This window comes from Bos javanicus, chromosome 5 (assembly GCF_032452875.1).
Source record: "Bos javanicus breed banteng chromosome 5, ARS-OSU_banteng_1.0, whole genome shotgun sequence".
Taxonomy (NCBI): domain Eukaryota; kingdom Metazoa; phylum Chordata; class Mammalia; order Artiodactyla; family Bovidae; genus Bos; species Bos javanicus.
Window position 1 is genome coordinate 10,491,805 of NC_083872.1, and position 27,821 is coordinate 10,519,625.

Genomic DNA, 27,821 nt, shown 5'->3' on the forward strand with positions numbered 1-27,821 from the left:
TTTTCAAAAGTATTTTCTTAATAAACAGATAAGGTAAAAAACAGGTAGATCTCAGATCTTTATGTTTTTTAGACTATTAATGAGAATCAAAAAAATGAAAATTAGGCCCTTTCAATATATATGTATATATGATCTGTCAGAATGTCCTCTTTGTTTCTCTGTCCACTGCTAGCCTAGTAAATGTAAGTTGACTACATAAGCATTTAATTGTTTCACAAATTCTAGAACATGTTAGAGAAATGTGAAAGTTTTAAGACCATTTTAATTACAGATATCTCTCTCTATCTTTCAGAGCCCAAACCAGTTCAGATTGTTATCCCTTATGAAAGCCATAGTACCTCTGTAACCTTATTTGTTCAGATGCCTGATATTGGAGTGTTTGATGGCATACATATTGCAAGTGACCGAGGCCCAAACGTAACCAGGCTTTGGAAACAAGACAACAAAATAACTGTTGACAATTTAACCCCAGGCACAGAATATAATTTCTTTGTTTCTACCATCAGTGGGACTAAATTAAGTAATATATATTATGTACCTGCAGTAAAAACATGTAAGTATTTTAGGAGTTGCCTAAGGTGCTTCTCGATTTTGCTTTTGTGTGTCATTTCAAATTAGTATTCTGTGTTCACTGTACTGCAATCAATTTCAAAGATCCTTTAAAACAATTGCAAAAACCTCATTACTGAGCCTGATCTGTAATTGCCGAGTATACAGTTAGAGCTAACCTTGTTTAAAATTGAGAAGTCACAAAGTTTTTCTTATCTATCACCAAAAAACCACATGTGCATATTAATTGGAACTTTCAGTGGCTTAATCCAAGAGTGAGGAATGTGAGTAATTTTTAGGCAAATTATGAAAACTAGACCATACTTTGGGAGTCTGGGAGCCCTGATGGTGTCTCTTAAAGCACATGATAAGTATACATTATAAATGTAAACTTTTATAGTGTATACTCCTCATGCTGCCATTTGTCTAGAAAAAACTAGTGTATATTTTCTTCGTCTCTTTGAATATTTTAAATTATTATGTATAATATGTGTGCATACGAATACTTTACATTTTGAGATTCACATTGATTTTAAGTCACTTAAAAATTCTACAGATATTAATTTTGAACATTTGGAATACTTGAAATTTGACCCCACCATAGTCTAATCTTGGGACCCAAGCCTGCTCAGGCTCCAGGGATGGGATGGCAGCCCAGCTCAGGGAGGCTGGAGGGATAAACATGGCTTTTTTTCCTTTTCTTTAACTTTATGCCAATAGTATGTTGGAGCAGTATTGTGCTTATTTTCAGTATACAGCCTCCTGGTTCAGTGATGATACGTATGGGTAAATCATAGCTATTCTCTTTTGGATTCTTTTGCCTTGGAAGTTATTGCAGAAGCTTGAGCAAAGTGCCAAGTGCTGAACATTAGTTCTTTGTGGATGGATGGATAATGGATGGGTGGAAGGAACAAAAATAATCCTTGTGGATTATATATTACAGGTACACAGATTTCTGTGTATATGTTAGTCCACACACACCTAATTCATTCTTGGCCCTTCAGTTTTTTTCTTTTTTTTTTTTTTTGAACTTTATGTTTGAATTCTCAGAGTTTCTTTTTGTGTTATAAATTAGTTCATATGTATCTTTTTTTGTTTTGCCTAGAGGGGACATCATATGCTATTGTCTTCCTCTGTGTGGCTGACTTCACTTAGTGTCACCCTCCGAGGTCCATCCCTGTGGCTACCAGTGGCGGAAGCTCATGTGTGTTTGTGGCTGAGTAATAGTCCACTGCATGCACACACCACATCTTCTCTGAGCTTGAATGGGGTGGTGGGCATTCTGCTGGTTCTGTGTTTTGGCTGTTGTAGGTAGTGCTGCAGTGAATGTTGGGGTGCATGTGTCTTACTGAATTATGGTTTTCTTGGGATATAGGCCCAGGTGTGGGAATGTCAAATTCTAGGCTTAGCTCTCTTGTTTTTGTTTTTTTTTTTCCTGGCATTCGGAGATTGTCTTTTATAGTGACTGTGCCAATATATATACCCACCAACAGTGTATGTGGGTTCCCTTCCCTCCAGGCTTTCTCCTTCATTTATTGTTTGTAGACTTGTGAGGATGGCTATTCTGACTGGTGGGATTTGATTTCTCATTGTAATTTTGATTGGCATTCCTGTAATAATTAAGGATGCTGAGCATCTTGTCCTTTGGTAGTTTGGGTTGTTTTTCTTTTTCCCTTAAATGGAGTGAGGAACTTTTGCCGGTTGCAATTGGCTTTGTAAAAGTCGGTGGTGTTTGGAATTTATTTCTGTAATATCTGCTCCAGGACGTTTCCTGAGGGCAGCTGTCCTTAGCAGCCACCCAGGCCCCGTAGATTGGAAGTAGAAGTGTTAGTCTCTTCAGTTCAGTTCATTTCAGTCACACAGTCGTGTCCGACTCTTTGTGACCCCATGAATTGCAGCACGCCAGGCCTCCCTGTTCATCACCAACTCCCATAGTTTAGTCATGTCCAGCTCTTTGCGACCCTATGGATTGTAGCCTGCCAGGCTCCCCTCTCCATGAAATTCTCCAGGCAAGAATACTGGAGTGTGCTGTTGTTCCCTTCTCCAGGGGATCTTCCCAACTGAGGGATCACACTCTTGGTCTCCTGAATTGCAGCCAGATTGTTTATCATCTGAGCCGCCAGGGATTGGAGGTTCCAGTAAGCTCTTGTTGTCAAGTTGTAGTTACAGAGAGTGCCCACATGGCGACAGCAGAGCCTCGGGGAAAGTCCTGGGCTGTAAATTAGAGCCAACACCCAAGGGCTTGTGACTCACTACTACCTTCTTCTAAAGCTTCACACCCTTATCTGGACTAATCCCAACCTGGACCACATCACTCTGCAGAGGATGCTTAGCTACCTGAGCTTAGGAGGCTGCACTCTCAGGAAGGAAGCTTGAGCTGGGAACCCAAGCACCAAGAGATGTAGAGGCTGGGTGACTTTTCCAAGGTCCCCAAAGCCAGAGGGTCAGGCCACCATCCTTTGGGTGTGCTATGGACTCTGGTCCCAGCCAGAGCAAATCATCCAGGTTTAAGAGAAGACTGAATTAAAGACACCCTGACTGACTGTCTTGACCTCCCCTAGTCCAGCCTTGGGATACAAGCCTGCTCAGGCTCCAGGGTATAGGATAGCAACCCAAGTCAGGGAGGTCAGAGGGGATAAACTAGGCATGGATTTTTTTTCTTTTCCTTTTCTTTAATTTCAGGCTGATGGTATGTTGGAGTATAGTTGATTTCTAATGTGCTTCTTGTTTGTGTACAACCGCCTGGTTCAGTTATGGTGTGTGAACACATACAAACACCAGACCTATTCTTTTGGATTCTGTTGCCATAGAAGTTATTGCAGAAGGTCGAGCAGAGTTCCCTGTGCTGAACATCAGGTCCTTGGGGATAGAAGGAAAGACAATAATCCTTGTGGATTATCTGTTACAGATACAGATTTCTGTGTACGTGTTAGTCGTGCGTGTGTATGTGTGTGCGTGCTCACTTGCTTCAGCCATGTCCAACTCTTTGCCATCCTGTGGCTATAGCCCTCCAGGCTCCTCTGTCCATGGGATTTTCCAGGCAAGAATACTGGAATGAGTTGCCATGCCTTCCTCCAGGGGATCTTCCCGACCCAGGGAATTAACCCACATCTCCTGCTTTGGCACTTGGATTCTTTACCACTGAGCCACTGGGGACCTCCATATATTAGTCCTGACCTCCTAATTCATCCCTGGCCCTTTACTTTTTTTTGAATCCTATGTTGAATTCTCAGAATCTCTTGAAATTAGTTTATTTGTGTCTCCTTTTCCATTTTGCCTAGATGGAACGTCATATGCCTCCCGATGTGGCTGACTTCTCTTAGTGTCATCCTCCGAGGGCCATCCCTGTGGCTACCAATGGCATAATTTCATGTGTTTTTTTTTGTGGCTGAGTAATAGTCCACACCACATCTTTGAGCTTGAGTGGGTTGGTGGGCATTTTGCTGGTTCTCTGTGTTGGCTATCGTAAGTAGTGCTGTAGTAAAAGTTGGGGTTAATGTGTCTTTTCAACTATGGTTTTGTTGGGATATAGACCCAGGTGTAGGAATGTCACATCCTAGGCTTAGCTTTCTTCAGTATTTTTTTTTTGGCTTTCAGAGACTTTTCTTTATAGTGACTGTACCAATGTATTTTCCCATGGACAGTGTATGTGGGTCCCTTTCCTCCAGGGCTTCCATGGTGGCTCAGTGGTAAAGATTCCATCTGCTGATACAGGAGACACAGGTTTGATCTCTGGGTGGGGAAGATCCCCTGGAAGAGCAAATGGCAACCCACTCCAGTATTCTTATCTGGAAAATCCTTTGGAGAGAGGAGCCTGGTGGGCTACGGTTCATAAGGTCGCAAAGAGTTGGATATGACTGAGCACACACGTGTCCACTTTATGTAGAAATTGATGGCAAGCAGTAATAAACGCCATACAAAAATTGCGTGGTGTCCTAAAATCATTATATTTCTGACTATAAATGTAAATAAGTATCAAGGTTCTTAATGATTTGCTTTTCCTGATTACACATCTTCGCATATGTTATTATACCATATTGCATTATGTATCTTTTTCCCCCAAGTTGTAATCCTTCCATTATTGTTTAAACTCAATTTTTGCACAAAATAATCCCAAGCTGATGTCATAAATCATGTATTCTAATAGCCTTTTAACATATCTATAATCAGGTCAGATATATGTTTGTATTTTACTTTAGCTTGTAATTTTTATGTACTTCTAATATTTATATTCTCTGCCTCTTATATTATGAACCATTGTGGGCAACATTCTGTTTTACAGTTCTTGTCTTTAAAAATAAGTAATACTTGATCCTCTAACTATATCAATATCATTATATCAGTAGCAGAAATACCAGTATATAAGACAATACTCTAAAGCTGACATTTTTCAGTTTTTTAAAAATAATAGTTTTCCTTTATGCTGGATGAAATCTTTAAATTGGGAAAATAAAACACTAAAACTCATCAGATAAAATTTGTTTTTAACTTCAGCCAATATTTGGGACAAAGGAATTCTTTTACTTCTTTGTCTAGCCTTCATATTTCTGTCTCTGTTGTGTTTTAGTAGTTTCAGAAAGCTTTAATTTCATTTTCCTCCTTTGAATATTGTGCATTTGCTCCTATGAATTTGCTCTCACCTAGTTTTTGCTGTAGCATCAGAGTGAGCTGCATGCAATGGTGTTTCCAGTGACTCTGAGTACAATTGAGTATCATATTTTATAAGTTATTAAATGTATAGACACTGTTTTTAATTAGGATAGAGATAATTCATTACTAAACTACATTGTCCTTTTTTTGTGTGCTGTGCTTTTTACTCTCTTTGAAGGGACAAATAAAAGAAAAAGCTGGTTAGAAAACATCCAGGAACAATTTAGTGTTTTATGTGTTTTGCGTAGGTCTGGAAGCACCATCAAATCTCCATGAGGGCAAAGTTACGGACTCTTCCATTGAAATTCTCTGGAATCGAGCTGATGGGAATTTTCAGCGTTATGAAATCACATGCGTAAACTGTGCTGCTGCTTTCATGGTATGTTATAAGGGACTCTCAGAGGAATTAAACTTTCATGCTGAAACCAAGATTACTCATGCTTCCATCAGATCAGATGGTCTGGCGTGCTACGGTCCATGAGGTCACAGAGTCGGACACGACAACAACATGTTGGATAGTAAAATTAAATAACCCCCAATCTTTTCTCTTTTTTGCTTGTGTTTGATTGTGGAATGTTTCTTAAATGAACACTTGGTAAGTTATTCTTTTGGATTGTCAGGTCCAGAAGGTATCTCAAGAAGCTGCAATCTTCTCTAACCTGGATCCTGCCACCGTGTACACCTTTTCAATTCGCACTGAAAAAGAAGGTTTTAAAGACAGTTCTCCCTACATAAAAGAAATACAGACAGGTACAGCTTGTGTAATCATTTTTGATATTATTTTAATGTTCAATTTTTAAAACATTTCCACTTTTCAAAAATACTTAATATAATCAGAAGGATTCCATAAAAATGCTTTGTTTTATATATTATTTTCTTTTTTTAAAAAAATTTATTTAGCCAGGTTTCATTGACTTCATTTTATAAGTTTCAATGTTCAAATATTCATTTGGTTCTTATAGAGAAGAATTAGTAAACAGTTCATTCTTTATAAATTTTCTTTATGGGCAGGCAATATTGCCTCTTGTCTCTTTTTCTACTTCCCCTTGTATGAATTAGCACAGCCTCTTTTGTTATGTGTATTTCCAGACAATAGAGTTGCTAACTGCCGAGGTTCTGGCCAGAGTCTCCCTTTGTGATTTAATGTTTCCACTGTTCAGTTAAACAGACAATGGAGTGTGCCATTTCCCCAGTGTTAGCAACTTATTCCCAATGGCAGATGGTGACTTATTCCTGGTAGTCAAATGAAATAAAGGATAATTGGAAAGGGTGTATGCAAAATGTGTACATTTTCAAATCTAGGTTAAGTAAAATTGTCAACTGTTCAACTAAAATAACTATTTTAGTTATTCTTGACACTGATGGCATGGGAAGATTGATTTATATATTTAGAAACTGGTCACGTCTGGTGTTCTTTTATTGTAATAATAAAGAACAGACATGAGAGAGAATATCTTGGCAGCTTTTTCACTTTCCCATACATGGAAGAATTTTAAAGGAGAAATAAAACATATATACTATATTAACATTTTTCTTCAGAAAAATAAGGGAAGTATTTCATATTTAGATGGCAATGAACTTTCCTGTTGACTGACCTTGTTACTATTTGGTATTTAACTGGAATGATGCCTTGAAAATCTTTATAAGCATTTCTGAGGTGGGTGGTTACACTAAACCCAGATATCACCTCTTTCTACATTATAGAGGCAGGGTAAATGCTGAATACAGCGCTGCTGGGGTACACATAAGTTCTGTTTCAATGTTTAAAATGATTCTTGCTGGGGTTTTTTTTTTTTTTTTGCACTCTCTTGACTTTTAACTTCTCATATCTACCAGGAGGAATAAAAGGAATATCTTGGTTACCCTCAGAGTTTGCAGAGTCAAAGAAGTCCAAAGCAGTTTTAAAATAGGTGCTTTGTATGGTAGAAAATGGTATTTTATGTGTATATTTTAAATGATACAGCCCCCAGTGCGGTTGAATTTCTGAATCATAGTAGGACTTCAAATGCAGTAACCATTAGTTGGCCTCCAGCCAGAAGTCTTCTGGATGGATATGTTGTTTCAATATCCAGTGAAAGCTTAATGAAAGAAGAAATCCTGCCTTCCACAAAAAGGTATGAAAGCATTAAAAAGATTAAAACATATCATGTTAAGTTACATGAAACACAAAATTAATATTTTATATGTGCTTTTAGAAAGTTGTTTTAGTAGCGTAGTATAAATAGAATTTATAAGAGTTTTCAGGACAACTTTTTGGACTGTAGTGTGATTAGAATAACTAAATCTGATGTACAGTGCCAAATTATGTATGTGGATAGATAGTGATGAATTAATTCAGGATACCATCATGCTTGTCTGCATGACATATACACTTTTTGACTTAAATTTATCCACTTAAGAAGCTATGATTTCCAAATAGCCATTCGTGTTTAAGCATAGAAAATTGTGTCCATAATAGAAATTTTTAAAAAAATACATAAAATTCCAAATGTTTCTGAGCTAAATATCTTAATGGGTGATTTTTCTTTAATGTGTAGGACATTCACATTTAACAGACTTTCTCCGGGGACTGATTTTTTAATTAGCATTGTAGCTACTAAGGGACTGAAGAGAAGCCAGCCTACTGTCCTCATGGTTAGCACTTGTAAGTCCATTTTATATTTGATTAACTTTTCATGGGTTAAGGGAAAATAAGGGAAATTGTTGCGTTTAAAGTCAATAACTAGTTGTGTGTGTGTGTGCAGGCTCAGTTGTGTCTGACTCTGCGACTCCATGGGCTGCAGCCCACCAGGCTCCTGTCCATGGCATTTTTTAGGCAAGAATACTGGAGTGGGTTGCCATTTCCTTCTCCAGAGGGTCTTCCCAATCCAGGAATCAAACCTATGGCTCTTGCATCTTCTATATTGGAAGACAGATTCTTTACCACTGGCACCACCTGGGAAACCCCAATATCTAGTTAACCATCAATTAAAATAGAAGTGGTTTATGACACTATGGCTTGAAGAGATGGGGCATTTCACTTGGAGAATGCCTGAATTATAGTCCTTTCTCTGTCATTTATTGTGACCTTGGGCAAAACTATGAAGTTCTCACCTAAACAGTGAGAATAATTATTCCTGCCTGGGTATAAACTCTTGTTACTAAAATCACATGCAAAGCTTTTTGTGAAAAGTTCAGAGTACTCTAAAACCCTAAGGTATTGTCATCATGAACAACTTAATATTTTTCTAATATTTTGACTATTAATATTTTATGAAAAATGAAACTCTAAAACTAGAAAAAATAGATGGTGTTGTCTTTTCAATTGCATTTATTGGGTTCAGTTTGCATCCTCTGACCTTGTTAGCATCGCTTACATGTCTGCCTGCCCTGAACACACGCGGATGTTCCAAAGCTCCCTGTTACTTGTGGGTCACAGTCACACAAATGTGTGCTCAAGTACCCATGCCCTAAGTGTGAAAGGAGGCTTCGTATCAGGGTTTGCAGTGTGGAGGAAGAGAAAACACTGGAAAATGCAGCAACAGTCAAAACAATTCTGGAAAATAAACTAAAAAAGGCTGAGCACTGTCGTACCCCAGCATGGTGACTGTGCTGTGCTAAGTTGCTTTAGTCGTGTCTGACTCTATGCGACCCTATGAACCCTAGCCCACCAGTTTCCCTGTCCATGGGATTCTCTAGGCAAGAATCCTGGCACGGATTGCCCTTCCCTTCTCCAGGGGATCTTCCTGACTTAGGAATCGAACTGGCATGTCTTACATCTAACCTGAATTGGTAGGCGGGTTCTTTACCACTAGTGCTACCTGGGAAGCCCAGGTGCTTAAGTTCAGTTCAGTCCCTCGGTCGTGTCCGACTCTTTGCGACCCCATGAATCGCAGCATGACAGGCCTCCCTGTCCATCACCAACTCCCAGAGTTCACTCAGACTCATGTCCATCGAGTCAGTGATGCCATCCAGCCATCTCATCCTCTGTCGTCCCCTTCTCCTCCTGCCCCCAATCCCTCCCAGCATCAGGGTCTTTTCCAATGAGTCAACTCTTTGCATGAGGTGGCCAAAGTACTGGAGTTTCAGCTTTAGCATCATTCCCTCCAAAGAAATCCCAGGGCTGATCTCCTTCAGAATGGACTGGTTGGATCTCCTTGCAGTCCAAGGGACTCTCAAGAGTCTTCTCCAACCCCACAGTTCAAAAGCATCAATTCTTTGGTGCTCAGCTTTCTTCACAGTCCAACTCTCACATCCATACATGACCACTGGAAAAACCATAGCCTTGACTAGATGGACCTTTGTTGGCAAAGTAATGTCTCTGCTTTTGAATATGCTATCTAGGTTGGTCATAACTTTCCTTCTAAGGACTAAGCGTCTTTTAATATCGTGGCTGCAGTCACAATCTGCACTGATTTTGGAGCCCCAAAAATAAAGTCTGACACTGTTTCCACTGTTTCCCCATCTATTTCCCATGAAGTGATGGGACCAGATGCCATGATCTTCGTATTCTGAATGTTGAGCTTTAAACCAACTATTTCACTCTCCTCTTTCACTTTCATCAAGAGGTTTTTTAGTTCCTCTTCACTTTCTGTCATAAGGGTGGTGTCATCTGCATATCTGAGGTTATTGATATTTCTTCTGGCAAACTTGATTCCAGCTTGTGCTTCTTTCAGCCCGGTGTTTCTCATGATTTACTCTGCATATAAGTTAAATAAGCAGGGTGACAATATACAGTCTTGATGTACTCCTTTTCCTATTTGGCACTGGTCTGTTGTTCCATGTCCAGTTCTAACTGTTGCTTCCTGACCTGCATACAGATTTCTCAACAGGCAGGTCAGGTGGTCTGGTATTCCCATCTCTTTCAGAATTTCCCACAGTTTATTGTGATCCACACAGTAAAATGCTTTGGCATAGTCAATAAAGCAGAAATAGATGTTTTTCTGGAACTCTCTTGCTTTTTCCATGATCCAGCAGATGTTGGCAATTTGATCTCTGGTTGCTCTGCAGTGTTGGAGAAGACTCTTGAGAGTCCCTTGTACTGCTAGGAGATCCAACCAGTCCGTTCTGAAGGAGATCAGCCCTGCGATTTCTTTGGAAGGAATGATGCTAAAGCTGAAACTCCAGTACTTTGGCCACCTGATGCGAAGAGTTGACTCATTGGAAAAGACTCTGATGCTGGGAGGGATTGGGGGCAGGAGGAGAAGGGGACGACAGAGGATGAGATGGCTGGATGCCATCACCGACTCGATGGACATGAGTCTGGGTGAACTCCGGGAGTTGGTGATGGACAGGGAGGCCTCGCGTGATGCGATTCATGGAGTCGCAAAGAGTCGGACACGACTGAGCGACTGATCTGATCTGATCTGATCCTCTGCCTTTTCTAAAACCAGCTTGAACATCAGGAAGTTCACGATTCACGTATTGCTAAAGCCTGGCTTGGAGAAATTTGAGCATTATTTGACTAGCATATGAGATGAGTGCAATTGTGCGGTAGTTTGAGCATTCTTTGGCATTGCCTTTCTTTGGGATTGGAATGAAAACTGACCTTTTCCAGTCCTGTGGCCACTGCTGAGTTTTCCAAATTTGCTGGCATATTGAGTGCAGCACTTTCACAGCATCATCTTTCAGGACTTGAAAGAGCTCAACTGGAATTCCATCACCTCCACTAGCTTTGTTCGTAGTGATGCTTTCTAAGGCCCACTTGACTTCACATTCCAGGATGTCTGGCTCTAGGTCAGTGATCACACCATCATGATTATCTGGGTCATGAATATCTTTTTTGTACAGTTCTTCTGTATATTCTTGCCACCTTTTCTTAATATCTTCTGCTTCTGTTAGGTCCATACCATTTCTGTCCTTTATCGAGCCCATCTTTGCATGAAATGTCCCCTTGGTATCTCTAATTTTCTTGAAGAGATCTCTAGTCTTTCCCATTCTGTTGTTTTCCTCTATTTCTTTGCATTGGTCACTGAGGAAGGCTTTCTTATCTCTTCTTGCTATTCTTTGGAACTCTGCATTCAGATGCTTATATCTTGCCTTTTCTCCTTTGCTTTTCACTTCTCTTCTTTTCACAGCTGTTTGTAAAGCCTCCTCAGACAGCCATTTTGCTTTTTTACATTTCTTTTCCATGGGGATGGTCTTGATCCCTGTCTCCTGTACAATGTCACGAACCTCAGTCCATAGTTCATCAGGCACTCTATCTATCAGATCTAGGCCCTTAAATCTATTTCTCACTTCCACTGTATAATCATAAGGGATTTGATTTAGGTCATACCTGAATGGTCTAGTGGTTTTCCCTACTTTCTTCAATTTAAGTCTGAATTTGGTAATAAGGAGTTCATGATCTGAGCCACAGTCAGCTCCTGGTCTTGTTTTTGTTGACTGTATAGAGCTTCTCCATATTTGGCTGCAAAGAATATAATCAATCTGATTTCGGTGTTGACCGTCTGGTGATGTCCATGTGTAGATTCTTCCCTTGTGTTGTTGGAAGAGGGTGTTTGCTATGACCAGTGCATTTTCTTGGCAAAACTCTTTATTAGTCTTTGCCCTGCTTCATTCCGTATTCCCAGGCCAAATTTGCCTGTTACTCCAGGTGTTTCTTGACTTCCTACTTTTGCACTCCAGTCCCCTATAATGAAAAGGACATCTTTTTGGGTGTTAGTTCTAAAAGGTCTTGTAGGTCTTCATAGAACCGTTCAACTTCAGCTTCTTCAGCATTACTGGTTGGGGCATAGACTTGGATTACTGTGATACTGAATGGTTTGCCTTGGAAACGAACAGAGATCATTCTGTCATTTTTGAGATTGCATCCAAGTACTGCATTTCAGACTTTTGTTGACCATGATGGCTACTCCATTTCTTCTGAGGGATTCCTGCCCGCAGTAGTAGATGTAATGGTCATCTGAGTTAAATTCACCCATTCTAGTCCATTTTAATTCGCTGATTCCTAGAATGTTGACATTCACTCTTGCCATCTCTTGTTTGACCACTTCCAATTTGCCTTGATTCATGGACCTGACATTCCAGGTTCCTGTGCAGTATTGCTCTTTACAGCATCGGACCTTGCTTCTATCACCAGTCACATCCACAGTTGAGTATTCTTTTTGCTTTGGCTCCATCCCTTCATTCTTTCTGGAGTTATTTGTCCACCGATCTCCAGTAGCCTATTGGGCCCCTACTGATCTGAGGAATTTCTCTTTCAGTATCCTATCATTTTGCCTTTTCATACTGTTCATGGGGTTCTGAAGGCAAGAATACTGAAGTGGTTTGCCATTTCCTTCTCCAGTGGACCACATTCTGTCAGATCTCTCCACCACTGTGTTTAATCTCCCTGGGTCACCTAAACTGTAGGTTAAGGCTCAGGGGGGTGAGGTTTAACCCAGGTATCTAACTCTCAGACTGAGACGACACTCTGCTGCCTCTCACAAAGATCATCCTAAAGCATCAGAAATAGATGGGAAAAGGCATTTAAAAAAGAAGCCTTGTATTGTTTTGTCTTGGAGAAAGCATCTTAGATCGCTGCTTAGATTTGTTTGTGGTATTGTTACTGTGGTCATTGCCGTTGTCACCTTGTCATCACTCTGGTTATCACAGTGCTTGTTCTTTGTCAGGAGCTTTGCTAAGCAGCTTCCATGCTATTTGTCACCTAGTTCTCAACCACAACCTTCACAACCTTCACTCTACCAGTCATGTTGAGATGCATTTTTCTTTTTCTTTTTTTTTTTTTACAGATGAGGAAACTGAGGTTTAGAGAATTTCAGTATCTTTTATAGGATGATAGAGCTTCAAACCCACATTTGCCTGACATCACATCCTGTCCTTGTAACCATTCTGCTTTAGTGGAAAGGCCACTATGACATAGGAAGGACTCTGACCCTCCCATTCTTGGCTCTTTGGCTTTGTATCACGATTCTACTTGGACCTCAAGCTCGTTGTTTCTACCCTGGGATTAACAGTACATTCTGCGTTTTAAGAGGTTTTTGCTTTGGCTGTGTTTTCCCAAACAAATCTGGCAACCTTCCCCCCGTCCCCGTACTCTCTCCACTTTACAATTTGACTTTTGTCTTTCACTGTCAATTAATATTTTTTGGTCTTTTTATGCCTCTCATTTTTTGCAAGCCACCTCAAATCCATTTGGAAGCAGATGGGATATTAATAATGATATGAAATAAACCTAGATATATCATGGGAATATGGGGGGATGGTAAGCAGTTATTAATAATTCCAGCTGAATGGGAATATGCATAAAAGAAAAATAGAGTAAAAAAGACTGTCAATCAGTGACACAGGTTTAAATTTACCACTGATTGAATTCATATAAACTTAAATCTATAAGTAAGAAAAATAATTCTTATAAAATTTGAATTTTAGAGATGAGATTATTCCAATAAAATTTTAGCATTATATTTCTTCCAGTTAAGGAAAGAAATGCCACACTTCGTTTGAAATATAAATTAGAAGTAGGGGTATACTACTGATTTGAAAAATAAGTTTCTAGAACCTCCTCAGATAAAAATGTTTAAAGGAAAAAGGAGTTTGGAAACTTAAGGGGGTTAGATATATCTCTTAATTTATGCAGTGCATAAAATTCTCAGTTAAAAATCTCACTTCTAATAATTTCATACTGAATTCTGCTATGCAAAAAATAAATATGAAATCCATGTAATTTTATTGTGAAAAAAGGCTTTCTAGAAAAGTTTTTTCCTCTTCCACCATTGTAGAGATGAGGAGACCGAGACTCTCACATGGTGCTAAAGCTGATTAGAAAAACCTGATTATCCTGCCTCTCTTCCATAGTGTGAGGGCCAAGGTTAGATACCATGATGATAGAAATGTTCACTTGTTTCTTTGTTTTTAAGATTTCTTTTCATATTTTATTTCCTTGTCCTAGATCCAGACCCACCATCAGATTTACTGATTTTGGGGCAGGAAGAAAACACAATATATTTGTCTTGGAAACTCCCACAAGGAGGTTTTGAGAAGTTTCAGGTGAAGTTGCTGTCATGCATGATTTCACTCTTTTTTTGTCCTTCATTTTACATTAATAGCTTAAGAAATTATGACGCCTCTCCTTTACTGTAGGGTTTTCCTCCAAAATAAGTTTTCTATGTGTTGCTTTATAAGTACAAAATTGTCATGGGAGTTTTTCGAATTTGAGCAAAAGCTGGTACTTGACTTTAAATGTACATTGGAAAACTTTGGGTTTTCCAGTGGAGACAGATGTGTGCATGTGTAGTACAAAGTTGTGAATAAAGGAATGATGGTGCTGAAGGACAGTGCTTCTGTGACAGCACCAGTCACAGCAAAGATTCCAGAAGTTAAAGCTGGGTGATGTGCTACGATCTTCCTTTCAGCTCCACCCTACAGATGTAGTTGAGTGGAGACTTGCAACCCAGAGGGTAGGAGAGAAAGAGGTACAAAGAAGCTGCTTTTTAATTGTCTGTGATATAAATGCATGCATTTTTTTGTTGCTCTTTGTGGTTAATAATGTAACCTGGCATCAAGTGAGAATATATTATATACACCCAACATCCTGCATTGTATGGTTTTCAGGGTGAGTAAGCTTCTGGAGATAGCATTATTTTTTTGTTTTAAAATTATGTATTTATTTAAAAAATTATTTATGTGACTACTCCAGGTCTTTAATCTTCATTATGGCATGTGGGATCTTTAGAGGCAGCTCGTGGACTCTCAGCTGCAGCGTGTGAATTCCTGTGGCACCATGTGGAATCCAGTCCCTTGACCAGGAATTGAACCCAGCCCCCACCTTGCACTGGGGGCTCAGTGTCTTAGCCACTGACCACCAGGGAAGTCCTTGGGGATAGCACTGTTGCTTTGTAATCTATGGGGGCAAACAAGTTTTCCACACTTTGGTAGTAGTAGGAGATGGTGGTTTTAGTTATAAAGAACAGAAAACAACCTAAAATAGTTAAGAAATTTATCATATTAATGAAAGAGTGCCTCATGGAGATAAAGGCAAAGACTGGGTGTTTGGAAAAATCAGAATCAGATATTTAAGGCCATTGAGACCACAGGGATTGTTTTCTTAATGTCTGTCTACTTCTTTCTGCTCATTAGCCTTAATTTATTTTTACTCATTTTTCCTGATGACCAACTTTCTCTGCTAAGCAAACCATGGGATGAGTGGAAGAATGCCATGCACAACTTCTAAGCATAAATGGTATATTATGAGCCACAGAAAAGACAGGTGCTCCCTAAATTCCCAAGGAGGGGACTGTGATTATTCCAAATATTAGACACCCAGTCCAGTTTCAGCCAACTGTTGCAGGCCCCATGTCGTGTGAAAATGATGGCTCTGGATCTATGGATGGTGGGGGTTATAGAGTCATTAGAATTTGAGCAGATACAACAAAAGGTGTTTCCTGAAAGTGAAAAGCAATATAGAATTTAATAATTTATAGAATCAATACATCTAAAAGGAACCAGAGCAGTAAAATTGCCAGACACTTGAAATGAACTAATTAGTACATCTGAGTTTTATATCCGAGTTTGAATTTCTTAACAATTACAGTTCAGAATGAGAAACAAGATAATAGTTATTATATGATAGACATAAAAAGAATCCACATTTATTTATTTATAGTAGCTGGTACTAAAGACAAAGAGGGTTGTGTAGTGGGCAGAATAATGACCTTCCAAAGATCCAGCCTAATTCACAGAACCTGAAATATGTTATATTACATGGTAAAGGGGAAGCAGATGGAATTAAATTGGCTAATTAGCAGGTTTTAAAATAGAGAGATTATAGAGAGTCTGGATCCAGATGGTGGAGTAGGAAGACCCTGAGCTCACCTCCTCCCATAGACACACTAAAACTACAGCTACATATAGAATAACTATCTCTGAGAGTCACGTAATGACTAGCAGAACAGATTTTCTACAATTAAGGATATAAAGAGTAGGCCACATTGAGATGGGTAGGAGGGGCAGAGATGCAGTCTAGTTAGAACCCACACGCCCTGTGTGGTAACCCACAAGTGGGGAGTACTGTCCCAACAGAGGTCCCCCTTGAGGAGTAAGGGGCCTGAGCCCCATGGAAGGCTCCCCAGCCTGGGGGACCTGCATGGGTAGAAGAGCCACATGACATCTGGCTTTGAAAACCAGCAGGGCTTCTATCTGGGAAATCCAGAAGGCTGTGGAATATCGAGACCCTCCTCTTGAAGAGCTCTCACACAAACTCACTGATTCTGAGTCCCAGGGAAGAGGCAGTAGCTTGAAAAACAGCTAGGTCATAAGAGAAGATTCATTGACTAGTATTAGGGTGTGTTCTGGAAGGGCAGGGATCTGGTGGAACTTTCTTTGGGAATGGAAGTACTGGTAGGTGCAGCTTTTTTTTTTCTAAACTGTCCTTCCACCTAGCTGGGCAGGTGCTGGCAGACACCATTTCTATCACTCTCAGTCAACCTAACCAACACCATATGCCCTGCCCCAGTGTTCCCTGAGGGTCAGTCCTGCTCACCCATCCACCATGGCTAGATTCTCCAACGTGACTCCTAACCTGTTCCATACAGCAGGTGGATTTGGACGGCCCCAGTGCCCTCCTAAGCAACCCCTCCTGGGGGATCAGTTTTGTACAACAGTATACTTGCAGTAGTTGCCACTGGGCCTCACAGCCGGTCACACTGGGAACTGGTCCCACCCCCAGTGGACCTGCAGTGAGCATGGCCCACGGAGGGCACGCACTGCTCACACGGAAGACACTCCAGGGGCATCTGGCTCTGGTGACCTGGGAGGACTGTGCCACTGAGCATCACAGAAAACCTTCTAAATAAAGCCACTCTTTCAAGACTGGGAGATGTAACTGATACATCTGATTGTTGTTGTTCAGTCACTAAGTCGTGTCCAGCTCTTTGCTACCCCATGAACTGCAGCACACCAGACTTCCCTGTCCTTTACTGTCTCCAGAAGTTTGCTCAAACTCATGTCCATTGAGTCAGTGATACCATCCAACCATCTCATCCTCTGTTGCCCTCTTCTCCTCTTGCCCTCAATCTTTCCCAGATTAGGGTCTTTTCCAGTGAGTGGGCTCTTGGCTTCAGGTAGCCAAAGTATTAGAGCTTCAGCATTGGTCTTTCCAATGAATATTTAGAGTTGATTTCCTTTAGGATTGATTAGTTTGATCTTTTTGCTGTCCAAGGGATTCTCAAGGCTCTCTTCTCTAGCACCACAATTCAGAAGCATCGATTCTTTGATGCTTTGAAAGCATCAATTCTATTTGTTAGGTAAAACTAATAAATAGAAATAAACACAGGAAAACTTGGGAGGACAATGGCAAACCTTTCAAATGAAGGAACAAGACAAAACTTCAGAAAAATAGTTCAATGAAATGGAGACAAACAATTTGACAAAAGGACATTGAAAGTAATCGTCATAAAGATCTGCACTGAACTGAGGAGAAGAACTGATGGGTACAGTGATAAATTGAAGAAAGAGGTAGAAAATATAAAGAACTGGTAAGAATTAAAGACTGCAATAACTGAAATTTAAAATACACTGGGAGAGTCAACAGTGCATTAGAGGATACAGAAGAGTGGATCAGCAGTCTGAAAGACAGGGTAACAGAAATCACCCAGCAAGGACATAAACGGAATTTTTAAAAATGAGGGTAACTTAAGGAATGTCTGCAACAACATTCGGAGAAGGCAATGGCACCCCACTCCCGTACTCTTAAGCATACCAATATTTACTTTTTTCAAGGGGTCCCAGTAGGAGAAAGAAAGTTCCAGTTGACCTATTGGAAGAAGTTAGGGCTGAGAAAAATTTCAACCTGGTAAAGGAACCAAGTCCAGAAAACACAGACATCCAAACAAGATGAACTTGAGGAGACTCACATCAAGACACATCACAATTGACATGTCAGAAGTGAGAAATTTAAAAGCAGCAAGAGAAAACTTAGAAGGGAACCCTCCTTTCAACTGATTAACTTTTAGCAGAAACTTTATAGGCCAAAAGGGACTGGCATGATATATTAAAATTACTGAAAGTAAAAAAAGAAAAAACCTACAACCAATAATACATTATTTGGCAAGGTTATTAATCAGAAATTAGGAAAGATAAAAAGTTTCCCAAACAAGCAAAAGCTAAATAAATTTATCACCGCTAAAGTAGCCTTTAAAGGCACTAAGCGAGGCTGAGAGGAGCTACCCGACGTCCGAGGTCAGGGGCAGAAGCCGGGAGAACCGCATGCCCGAAGAGCAGCGGCCAAGAGGAGTTACCCCACGTCCGAGGTCAGGGGCAGTGGCCAAGAGTGCCAGGCTGCGATGGTGCAGGAACAGCCGAGAGGAGCTACCTGGCGTCTGAGGCCAGGGGCGGCGGCCAGGAGGACCAACCCCACGTCCAAGGAGCCATGGCTGCGCGGGCGCAGGACGGCCTAGAGGAGCTATCCCACGTTGAAGGTCAGGAAGGGCGGCGGTGAGGATATACCCCTCGTCCAAGGTAAGGAGCAGCGGCTGTGCTTTGCTGGAGTAGCTGTGAAGAGATACCCCACGCCCAAGGTAAGAGAAACCCAAGTAAGACGGTAGGTGTTGCAAGAGGGCATCAGAGGGCAGACACACTGAAACCATACTCACAGAAAATTAGTCAATCTAATCACACTAGGACCACAGCCTTGTCTAACTCAGTGAAACTAAGCCATGCCCGTGGGGCAACCCAAGATGGGAGGGTCATGGTGGAGAGATCTGACAGAATGTGGTCCACTGGAGAAGGGAATGGCAAACCACTTCAGTATTCTTGCCTTCAGAACCCCATGAACAGTATGAAAAGGCAAAATGATAGGATACTGAAAGAGAAAATCCCCAGGTCAGGAGGTGCCCAATATGCTACTGGAGATCAGCGGAGAAATAACTCCAGAAAGAATGAAGGGATGGAGCCAAAGCAGAAACAATACCCAGCTGTGGATGTGACTGGTGATAGAAGCAAGGTCCAATGCTGTAAAGAGCAATACTGCACAGGAACCTGGAATGTCAGGTCCATGAATCAAGGCAAATTGGAAGTGGTCAAACAAGAGATGGCAAGAGTGAATGTAGACATTCTAGGAATCAGTGAACTAAAATGGACTGGAGTGGGTGAATTTAACTCAGATGACCATTACATCTACTACTGCGGGCAGGAATCCCTCAGAAGAAATGGAGTAGCCATCATGGTCAACAAGAGAGTTTGAAATGCAGTTCCTGGATGCAATCTCAAAAATGACAGAATGATCTCTGTTCGTTTCCAAGGCAAACCATTCAGTATCACAGTAATCCAAGTCTATGCCCCAACCAGTAATGCTGAAGAAGCTGAAGTTGAACGGTTCTATGAAGACCTACAAGACCTTTTAGAACTAACACCCCAAAAAGATGTCCTTTTCATTATAGGGGACTGGAATGCAAAAGTAGGAAGTCAAGAAACACCTGAAGTAACAGGCAAATTTGGCCTTGGAATACGGAATGAAGCAGGGCAAAGACTAATAGAGTTTTGCCAAGAGAACACACTGGTCATAACAAACACCCTCTTCCAACAACACAAGAGAAGACTCTACACATGGACATCACCAGACGGTCAGCTCTGACATCAGATTGATTATATTCTTTGCCGCCAAAGATGGAGAAGCTCTATACAGTCAACAAAAACAAGACCAGGAGCTGACTGTGGCTCAGATCATGAACTCCTTATTGCCAAATTCAGACTGAAATTGAAGAAAGTAGGGAAAACTACTAGACCATTCAGGTATGACCTAAATCAAATCTCTTATGATTATCCAGTGGAAGTGAGAAATAGATTTAAGGGCCTAGATCTGATAGATAAGAGTACCTGATGAACTATGGACTGAGGTTCGTGACATTGTACAGGAGACAGGGATCAAGACCATCCCTATGGAAAAGAAATGCAAAAAAGCAAAATGGCTGTCTGGGGAGGCCTTACAAATAGCTGTGAAAAGAAGAGAGGTGAAAAGCAAAGGAGAAAAGGAAAGATATAAGCATCTGAATGCAGAGTTCCAAAGAATAGCAAGAAGAGATAAGAAAGCCTTCCTCAGTGATCAATGCAAAGAAATAGAGGAAAACAACAGAATGGGAAAGACTAGAGATCTCTTCAAGAAAATTAGAGATACCAAGGGGACATTTCATGCAAAGATGGGCTCGATAAAGGACAGAAATGGTATGGGCCTAACAGAAGCAGAAGATATCAAGAAGAGGTGGCAAGAATACATTGAAGAACTATCCAAAAAAGATTTTCATGTCCCAGATAATCACGATGGTGTGGTCACTGACCTAGAGCCAGACATCCTGGAATGTGACGTCAAGTGGGCCTTAGAAAGCATCATTACGAACAAAGCTAGTGGAGGTGATGGAATTCCAGTTGAGCTATTCCAAATCCTGAAAGATGATGCTGTGAAAGTGCTGCACTCAATATGCCAGCAAATCTGGAAAACTCAGCAGTGGCCACAGGACTGGAAAAGGTCAATTTTCATTCCAATCCCAAAGAAAGGCAATGCCAAAGAATGCTCAAACTACTGCACAATTGCACTCATCTCACATGCTAGTAAAGTAATGCTCAAAATTCTCCAAGCCTGCCAGGCTTTAGCAATATGTGAACTGTGAACTTCCAGATGTTCAAGCTGGTTTTAGAAAAGGCAGAGGAACCAGAGATCAAATTGCCAACATCCCCTGGATCATGGAAAAAGCAAGAGAGTTCCAGAAAAATATCTATTTCTGCTTTATTGACTATGCCAAAGCCTTTGACTGTGTGGATCACAATAAACTGTGGGAAATTCTGAAAGAGATAGGATACCAGACCACCTGACCTGCCTCTTGAGAAATCTGTATGCAGGTCAGGAAGCAACAGTTAGAACTGGACATGGAATGACAGACTGGTTCCAAATAGGAAAAGGAGTACATCAAGGCTGTACCATGTCACCCTGCTTATTTTTATATGCAGAGTGCATCATGAGAAACGCTGGACTGGAAGAAACACAAACTGGAATCAAGATTGTCGGTAGAAATATCAATAACCTCAGATATGCCGATGACACTACCATTATGGCAGAAATTGAAGAGGAACTAAAAAGCCTCTTGATGAAAGTGAAAGTGGAGAGTGAAAAAGTTGGCTTAAAGCTCAACATTCAGAAAATGAAGATCATGGCATCTGGTCCCATCACTTCATGGTAAATAGATGGAGAAACAGTGGAAGCAGTGTCAGACTTTATTTTTTTGGGCTCCAAAATCAGATGGTGACTGCAGCCATGAAATTAAAAGATGCTTACTCCTTGGAAGGAAAGTTATGTCCAACCTAGATAGCATATTCAAAAGCAGAGACATTACTTTGCCAACAAAGGTCCGTCTAGTTAAGGCTATGGTTTTTCCAGTGGTCATGTATGGATGTGAGAGTTGGACTATGAAGAAGGCTGAGTGCCGAAGAATTGATGCTTTTGAACTGTGGTGTTGGAGAAGACTCTTGAGAGTCCCTTGGACTGCAAGGAGATCAGCCCTGGGATTTCATTGGAAGGACTGATGCTAAAGCTGAAGCTCCAGTACTTTGGCCACCTCATGTGAAGAGTTGACTCATTGGAAAAGACTGTGATGCTGGGAGGGATTGGGGGCAGGAGGAGAAGGGGACGACAGAGGATGAGATGGCTGGATGGCATCACTGACTCGATGGACGTGAGTCTGGGTGAAGTCCGGGTGTTGGTGATGGACAGGGAGGCCTGGCGCCCTGCGATTCATGGAGTCATGAAGAGTCGGACATGACTGAGCGACTGAACTGAACAGGTGCTTGGCGAGTGCACTCTCCCCAGGTGGGTGGTGGGTCTTATCACCTCCCTGGCCCCAGCCACTTGGTTTCCTGGGTGCAGAGTGGGAGCACTGTCTCAAGTGTGCTGTGTGTCTCCTTGGGGAGCTGATCTCTTCCTGCGACCCTCCTGGGGGATGTCAACCATCTTGATTGAAGGAAAACTTGGTTAGCAGCTGGGAGCCTGCTCACAGTTTAGTGGAGGATGACGTCTTTGGTGCCGAGATTGCCCCTTCTGGCTCTGGCTGTCGCCCGCCTGCCTCTCTGTTTCCAGTGTGGAAAGGGGCCAGTCTGTAGCCGGCTAGCTCTCCTTTGGTATTTGCTCAGTCCTTTGTTCTGTGAGCGGGCTGTCAGTGCCTTAGGATAAAGCTTTCCATGGGAAAGTTCTCTCTGTCTTTTTCTCTTTAATTTTTTTCTCTCTCTCCCTGGCTATCCCACAGTTTGGGGTGCTGTCTCGTGTTAGATCCCTCAGATTGTCCTCAGGGCATTCAGGCTCTGTCCTTACCCTAAGCATGCAACCAATATCTCCCTGTTCAGCCCCCACTTGCTGGTGCCAGACACGGGCATCTGGGCTACTTCTCTGGGAGTTGCGGTTAGGCACGTAATCTGTGGGGTTTTATTTATTTATTTTTTTCCCTCTTGGTTATGTTGCCCTCTGAGATTCCAAAACTCCCCACAGACCCTCCAGTTAGAGGGTTTCCTAGAGTTTGGAAACTTCTCTTTCACAACTCCCTCTCTGTGATGGGTCTCCGTCCCTAACTCTTTTGTCTCTCTCTTTATCTTTTATATTTTGTCCTATCCCTTTTGAAGACAATGGGCTGCCTTTCTGGGTGCCTGGTGTCCTTCACCAGCGTTCAGAAGTTGTTTTTTGGAATTTGCTCAGCATTCAAATGATCTTTCGATGAATTTGTGGGGAAGATAATGGTGGTCTCCCCATCCTATTCCTCTTCCATCTTAGGACTGTGCCCCCACCTTTTTTTTTTAAGATACATGTTTTTAATTAAAAATTAATTATTTTTGGATGTGCTGGGTCTGTCTTCACTGCTTCAGGTGGGGGCTACTCTAGTTGCAGTCTGCGGGCTCCTCATTGCGGTGGCTTCTCTTGTGGAGCATGGGGCATGAGCTCTAGGTGCATGGGCTGAGGAGTTGTGGGTTGCAGTCTCTAGAGCATAGGCTCAGTAGTTTTGACACACAGGCTCAGTTGTTCTAACACATGGTCTCAGTTGGTCCATGGCATGTGGAATCTCCCAGGACTAGGGATCGAACCCATGTCCCCTGCATTGGCAGGCAAATGCTTAACCTCTAGACCCCAGGGAAGTCCTCGGTCTCTGTTCTTGATTTCCATATTATCTACTTAACATATAGTGGCCAGAGAGAATGCAGGTGACAGAGATATAGTGTCTCTCATTGATTTAACAACCTCCTTTAGATTTCCATTGCCCATCACTTAAAGTCTAAACTTTATGTGTTTATGTAACCTTAAAGTGGAGAAGGCAATGGCAACCCACTCCAGTACTCTTGCCTGGAAAATCCTATGGACAGAGGAACCTGGTAGGCTGCAGTCCATGGGGTCGCACAGAGTCGGACACGACTGAAGCGACTTAGCAGCAACCTTAAAGTGGTCTCCAAGAGCTCACCTGATTGGACCTTCATCTAATTATGCTGTCTGTTTGGTTTCTATGCTGCTAGCATGTTGGGCTCTCTTTCTAGTTCCTTTAGCATGCCATGCGCATCCCTGCTGCAGAATTTTTGTACTTGATATTCATTTTGCATGGGTATTTCGCCTTCAGTTTTGGTCGACTCTTTTCTATCATTGGATTCTCAGCTCCAGAATCATTTTTTGACTATAAGAAAAATACACAATGTTAGAGTTGTGAGTTTCAGTTTTATTCAGAGAATTTATGAGAGCTATAGCCTAGGAAATAGCCTCTCCATAGGTCTGAGGGAACTGTTGTGGGGAAGTAGGGGAGAAGCCCTAATATATAATTTAGGGCTGAGAAATACATGCAGTCAAGCATACATCTCAGTAAAAGGTCATGGTTAGTCACAAGACACAGATAAATCAGTTAATGATTTTAGAATGATTTCTATGTATGGGAAAATGTAAGCATCTGGGTTCATAAAAATTCTTCCTGAGATATACATCTAACTTTCTGATGGGCTTGTTTATCCAAAGCACAGAATGCCTCACCTTGTTTTGCATCCTGAATTCCTTTCAGGGTGCGCTGCAGGTTAATAGCTGCAGTGGCTAATGACTTAATCCTTGTGAGCAATTCTTTGTTTTATATTCTCATCTCCTTGCTTTTTTACCTACTCTAAATAAAACCATTCTTTGTTTCCTCTGAGATGTAGCTGATTATTTCATTCATTTGTTTATTGAGTTGATTGTTGTTAGGCGTCACCCTTAGAGTGTAACTCCCCTACAATGGGAAGCCTTTTTTGTCTTGTTTACTGTAAAATACCTGCTGCTGCTGAGTCATGTCAGTCGTGTCCGACTCTGTGCAACCCCACAGACGGCAGCCCACCAGGCTCCCCCATCCCTGGGATTCTCCAGGCAAGAACACTGGAGTGGGTTGCCATTTCCTTCTCCAATGCATGAAAGTGAAAAGTGAAAGTGAAGTCACTCAGTCATGTCCAACCCTCAGCGATACCTAGTACTGAGAATAATGCTTTCCATGTAATAGATGATCAATAAATATTTAGTAAGTAAATAAAACTTTATATAATAGTGTTCCCATATATCAGTGGTCCCCAATCTTTTTGACACCAGGGACCAATTTCACAGAAGACAATTTTTCCACTGACTGGGGATAGGGGGGTGGTCTTAGGATGATGCATGTAATTATGTATGTATTATGCACATAATGCATGCAATAAAGGCATTATATTTATTGTGCACTTTATTTCTAATTACTGCTGCCCCTAATCTAGCAGGAGGTACTGGTCCGTGGCCTGGAGGTTGGGGACCCCTGCCATGTATGATTGGGGTGCTGGAGGGAGGGTATCAATCCTGAACATGGTTATCAGCAAAAGGTAGAACTTGAGATGAACTTTTGGGAACGGGTAAGACTCAGACTCACTGAAAAGAGAAGAGGATATTTTACATGAGCAAGTCTAGGGGGAGCATTCTGTTTGTCATTTGTAAACATCATTCAAAGATTGGGGCGTCTTGAGTTATAAATGATTCATGAAAAATTCTATCCTTTCTAGAATGATTTAATTCATTCCTATACTTAGTATGGGTATTTCCTAGAGAAAATTCTAGGTATTTATAATATTAATTGTAGAAGATGCACATTTTTTACCCTTATCTGTTTGTCCTAATTCTCATATTTCAAGGCAAATGGCTAAAAAGATGATCTTTTCTTGGGTTGGCTGAGGCCATAAAATTATTTGTTGTCAGATGAAATATATACTCCTAGAATTACTTTTTCCTATTTTTATATGAACACTTTTTTTGAGATTGTAATTTATGTATGAAGTAAAACTTATTTCAAGAAATCATGTTAATCTTTTGGATTCAGGTTATATTTATTAACTATATTAACTATCTCTAATAATTATTCTAGTCTTTCTCTACCAATGAGATTATTTGTTAAATTTTAATGCATTAAGCAACAGTATCCTGGTTGCTTAGCAAAGTGTACATGCATAATTGGGATCATTTTCCTAATCATTTAAAATTAATCATTTCAGGTCTTCAAATTCTGCTTTAAAAGTAGAAATAAAAGAACAAATTGCATTTTCTTCAATTGGTTTCTATTAGATACATGGAGTCCACATAGTTGGAACTTGACAAACCTCTAGTTTACAAATTTATTTTAAAAATTTTCATAATTTTATCTTGAGATCACTGCAATTGATTTCTTTTCCCTTCAGTCCTTCATTAATGCCTTGCTATGATTCTTTGTATGTCTGAGTTTACCATTTCATTAAGGTTATATTCTTCCTCTGCTACATGGTACTTTCTCGTACCATCCTTTTTCATATCAGAAGTTCTCAGCATTCTGTTCACTTTTCCTGTCTTACCATATGCCAGACAAACAAGGTGTAATTGCCAGTGACACCTTATAAATCAATAAGCAGTGATATGCTTCTCATGATTATCTTTCTTCAGTAACAAAATACTCTTCCCACAAGACAGCGATAAACATGTCTGCCCAGGAAATTTGTTTCTCTGACTCTCACCACATAACGAGTGGTTTTTAAAGGATCATATAATTAAAATTATAAAATGAATGTGATTACTTTCATTTAGATGTATGTTTCTTTTTCTTTTACACCTTGAAATATGGACTAAAGAAGAGTAAAGATTGTGATAAGTAGATTTTAATGAATTAAAAAAAAAATCCCCAAAGTATTGGGACTATCAGATCAGTCCACTGAAAATTTCTAAAGGCAGTGCCAATTCTGAAGTTTTAATGAATAATTGGCCGTAATGGAAGATGCTTATAATGAAAGATAAACTGACGTGGATGTGACACATCATTCATTGAGTCAACAAAAACTGAAGTGCCTCCTCTCTGCCAGGTGTTCATTTTTGTTGTTTTCTCTCTTGCTGTTTTTTTACTACTCCCTTGACTGACACTGACTGGCTTCCACTGATACCTATTTAGCAGCCCTTAAAATACAGTCTGTCTGCTGGGACACATATGTGAGTTCTTTGTGAGAGAGGTGGGGGTTTCCCACACTACCCACGTCCTTGACATGACAGACCCAGGTCCAGCTCTATCTTTTCCAGACTTTCTCACTTCTTCCCTCTTGTATTATATCCCACTACTTTTTGCTGCTTGGGTGTGTTTGCACAGAGGTCAGACTTCTTGGGTGAGGTACTGGTAAGTTGGTTCAAGTCTGATCACTCTGTGTGGTCATACGTGACCCACGGGAGATTGTGGCATCTTTGTCAGGGCAAAGGTGGGTACATAGATTACTCTTAGCTCTTCCCAGTTTCCTTTTTCTCTGGTCAACCAGACACATTAGTGGGAACTGGCTGCCTCTTACCTTCCAACTAGAATGTGTCAGTCTCTCCAGCAGACATCCTCCATGCATGGTTATGATACCCACAGGGCCCTCCTCATTTAGCTGGACTGTGGGCAGAAGCACCCCCTTTCCATCCCTTAGGCAGCCAGGTGAAAGCCATGGCATCTTCCACAGGGTCAGAAACTTGGGACTTCAGCAATATCTGCCTTCACTTCCTCTAGTCTTCTGCTTACCTGGAGTTGGAGAACAGGCATGCAGAATAGTTTTTGTTTTCAGGTGGACCAACAGGTAAAGTCTCACTCACATCTATTATATTATGCATATATATATGTATATATATAAATAAATCATGTGTTTGTATACACACACACACATACACACACACACACCCCCATATGTGAAATTTAGAAACATTTGGAGACTATTGGTCTTTTAGTATATAAACTCCTATGTTGGTTCACTAAACTTATTGCTGTGTGAATGTCACTAAGTTATCCAGCCTCAACTACCTCCAAATTACTTCTTGGTGAAGGTAGGAAGTATTACAACCCCTATCTTGCAGTCTTAATTTATGTGATGTGACTAGTATGGAGTTCATGACAGATCCTTTCTAAATCATGAAAAATATGAATTTATCTCTTTCTCTAGATATCCTATTGTATGACACCTAGAAGGGAAAAACTATTCCAAGTAATTGTATATACCAACAAAGCCAAAGTAAGGAATCTGACCCCAGGTATGGACTACGTGTTCTGTGTGAAGACGGTTAGAGGCAAAGATCACAGCGTATCTGTAATGAAAAACGTGGCTACAAGTAAGAAAATATCATAAATAAAATTTTTACTTTATAGTTTTATAAGAACTGAAAGTATTTT

At 40.8% G+C, this 27,821-nt stretch overlaps 1 protein-coding gene across 1 annotated transcript in view; it reads left to right on the plus strand.

Annotated features, from left to right (window-relative positions):
- Window positions 1–27,821, plus strand: part of PTPRQ (protein tyrosine phosphatase receptor type Q) — a 284,028-nt gene that overhangs the window by 14,323 nt on the left and 241,884 nt on the right. The window contains exons 4-7 of the mRNA XM_061419020.1: window positions 293–417; window positions 3,232–3,238; window positions 5,448–5,578; window positions 5,820–5,949. Coding sequence (XP_061275004.1) covers window positions 293–417; window positions 3,232–3,238; window positions 5,448–5,578; window positions 5,820–5,949 — 393 coding nt within the window. The remainder of the gene's footprint in view (window positions 1–292; window positions 418–3,231; window positions 3,239–5,447; window positions 5,579–5,819; window positions 5,950–27,821) is intronic.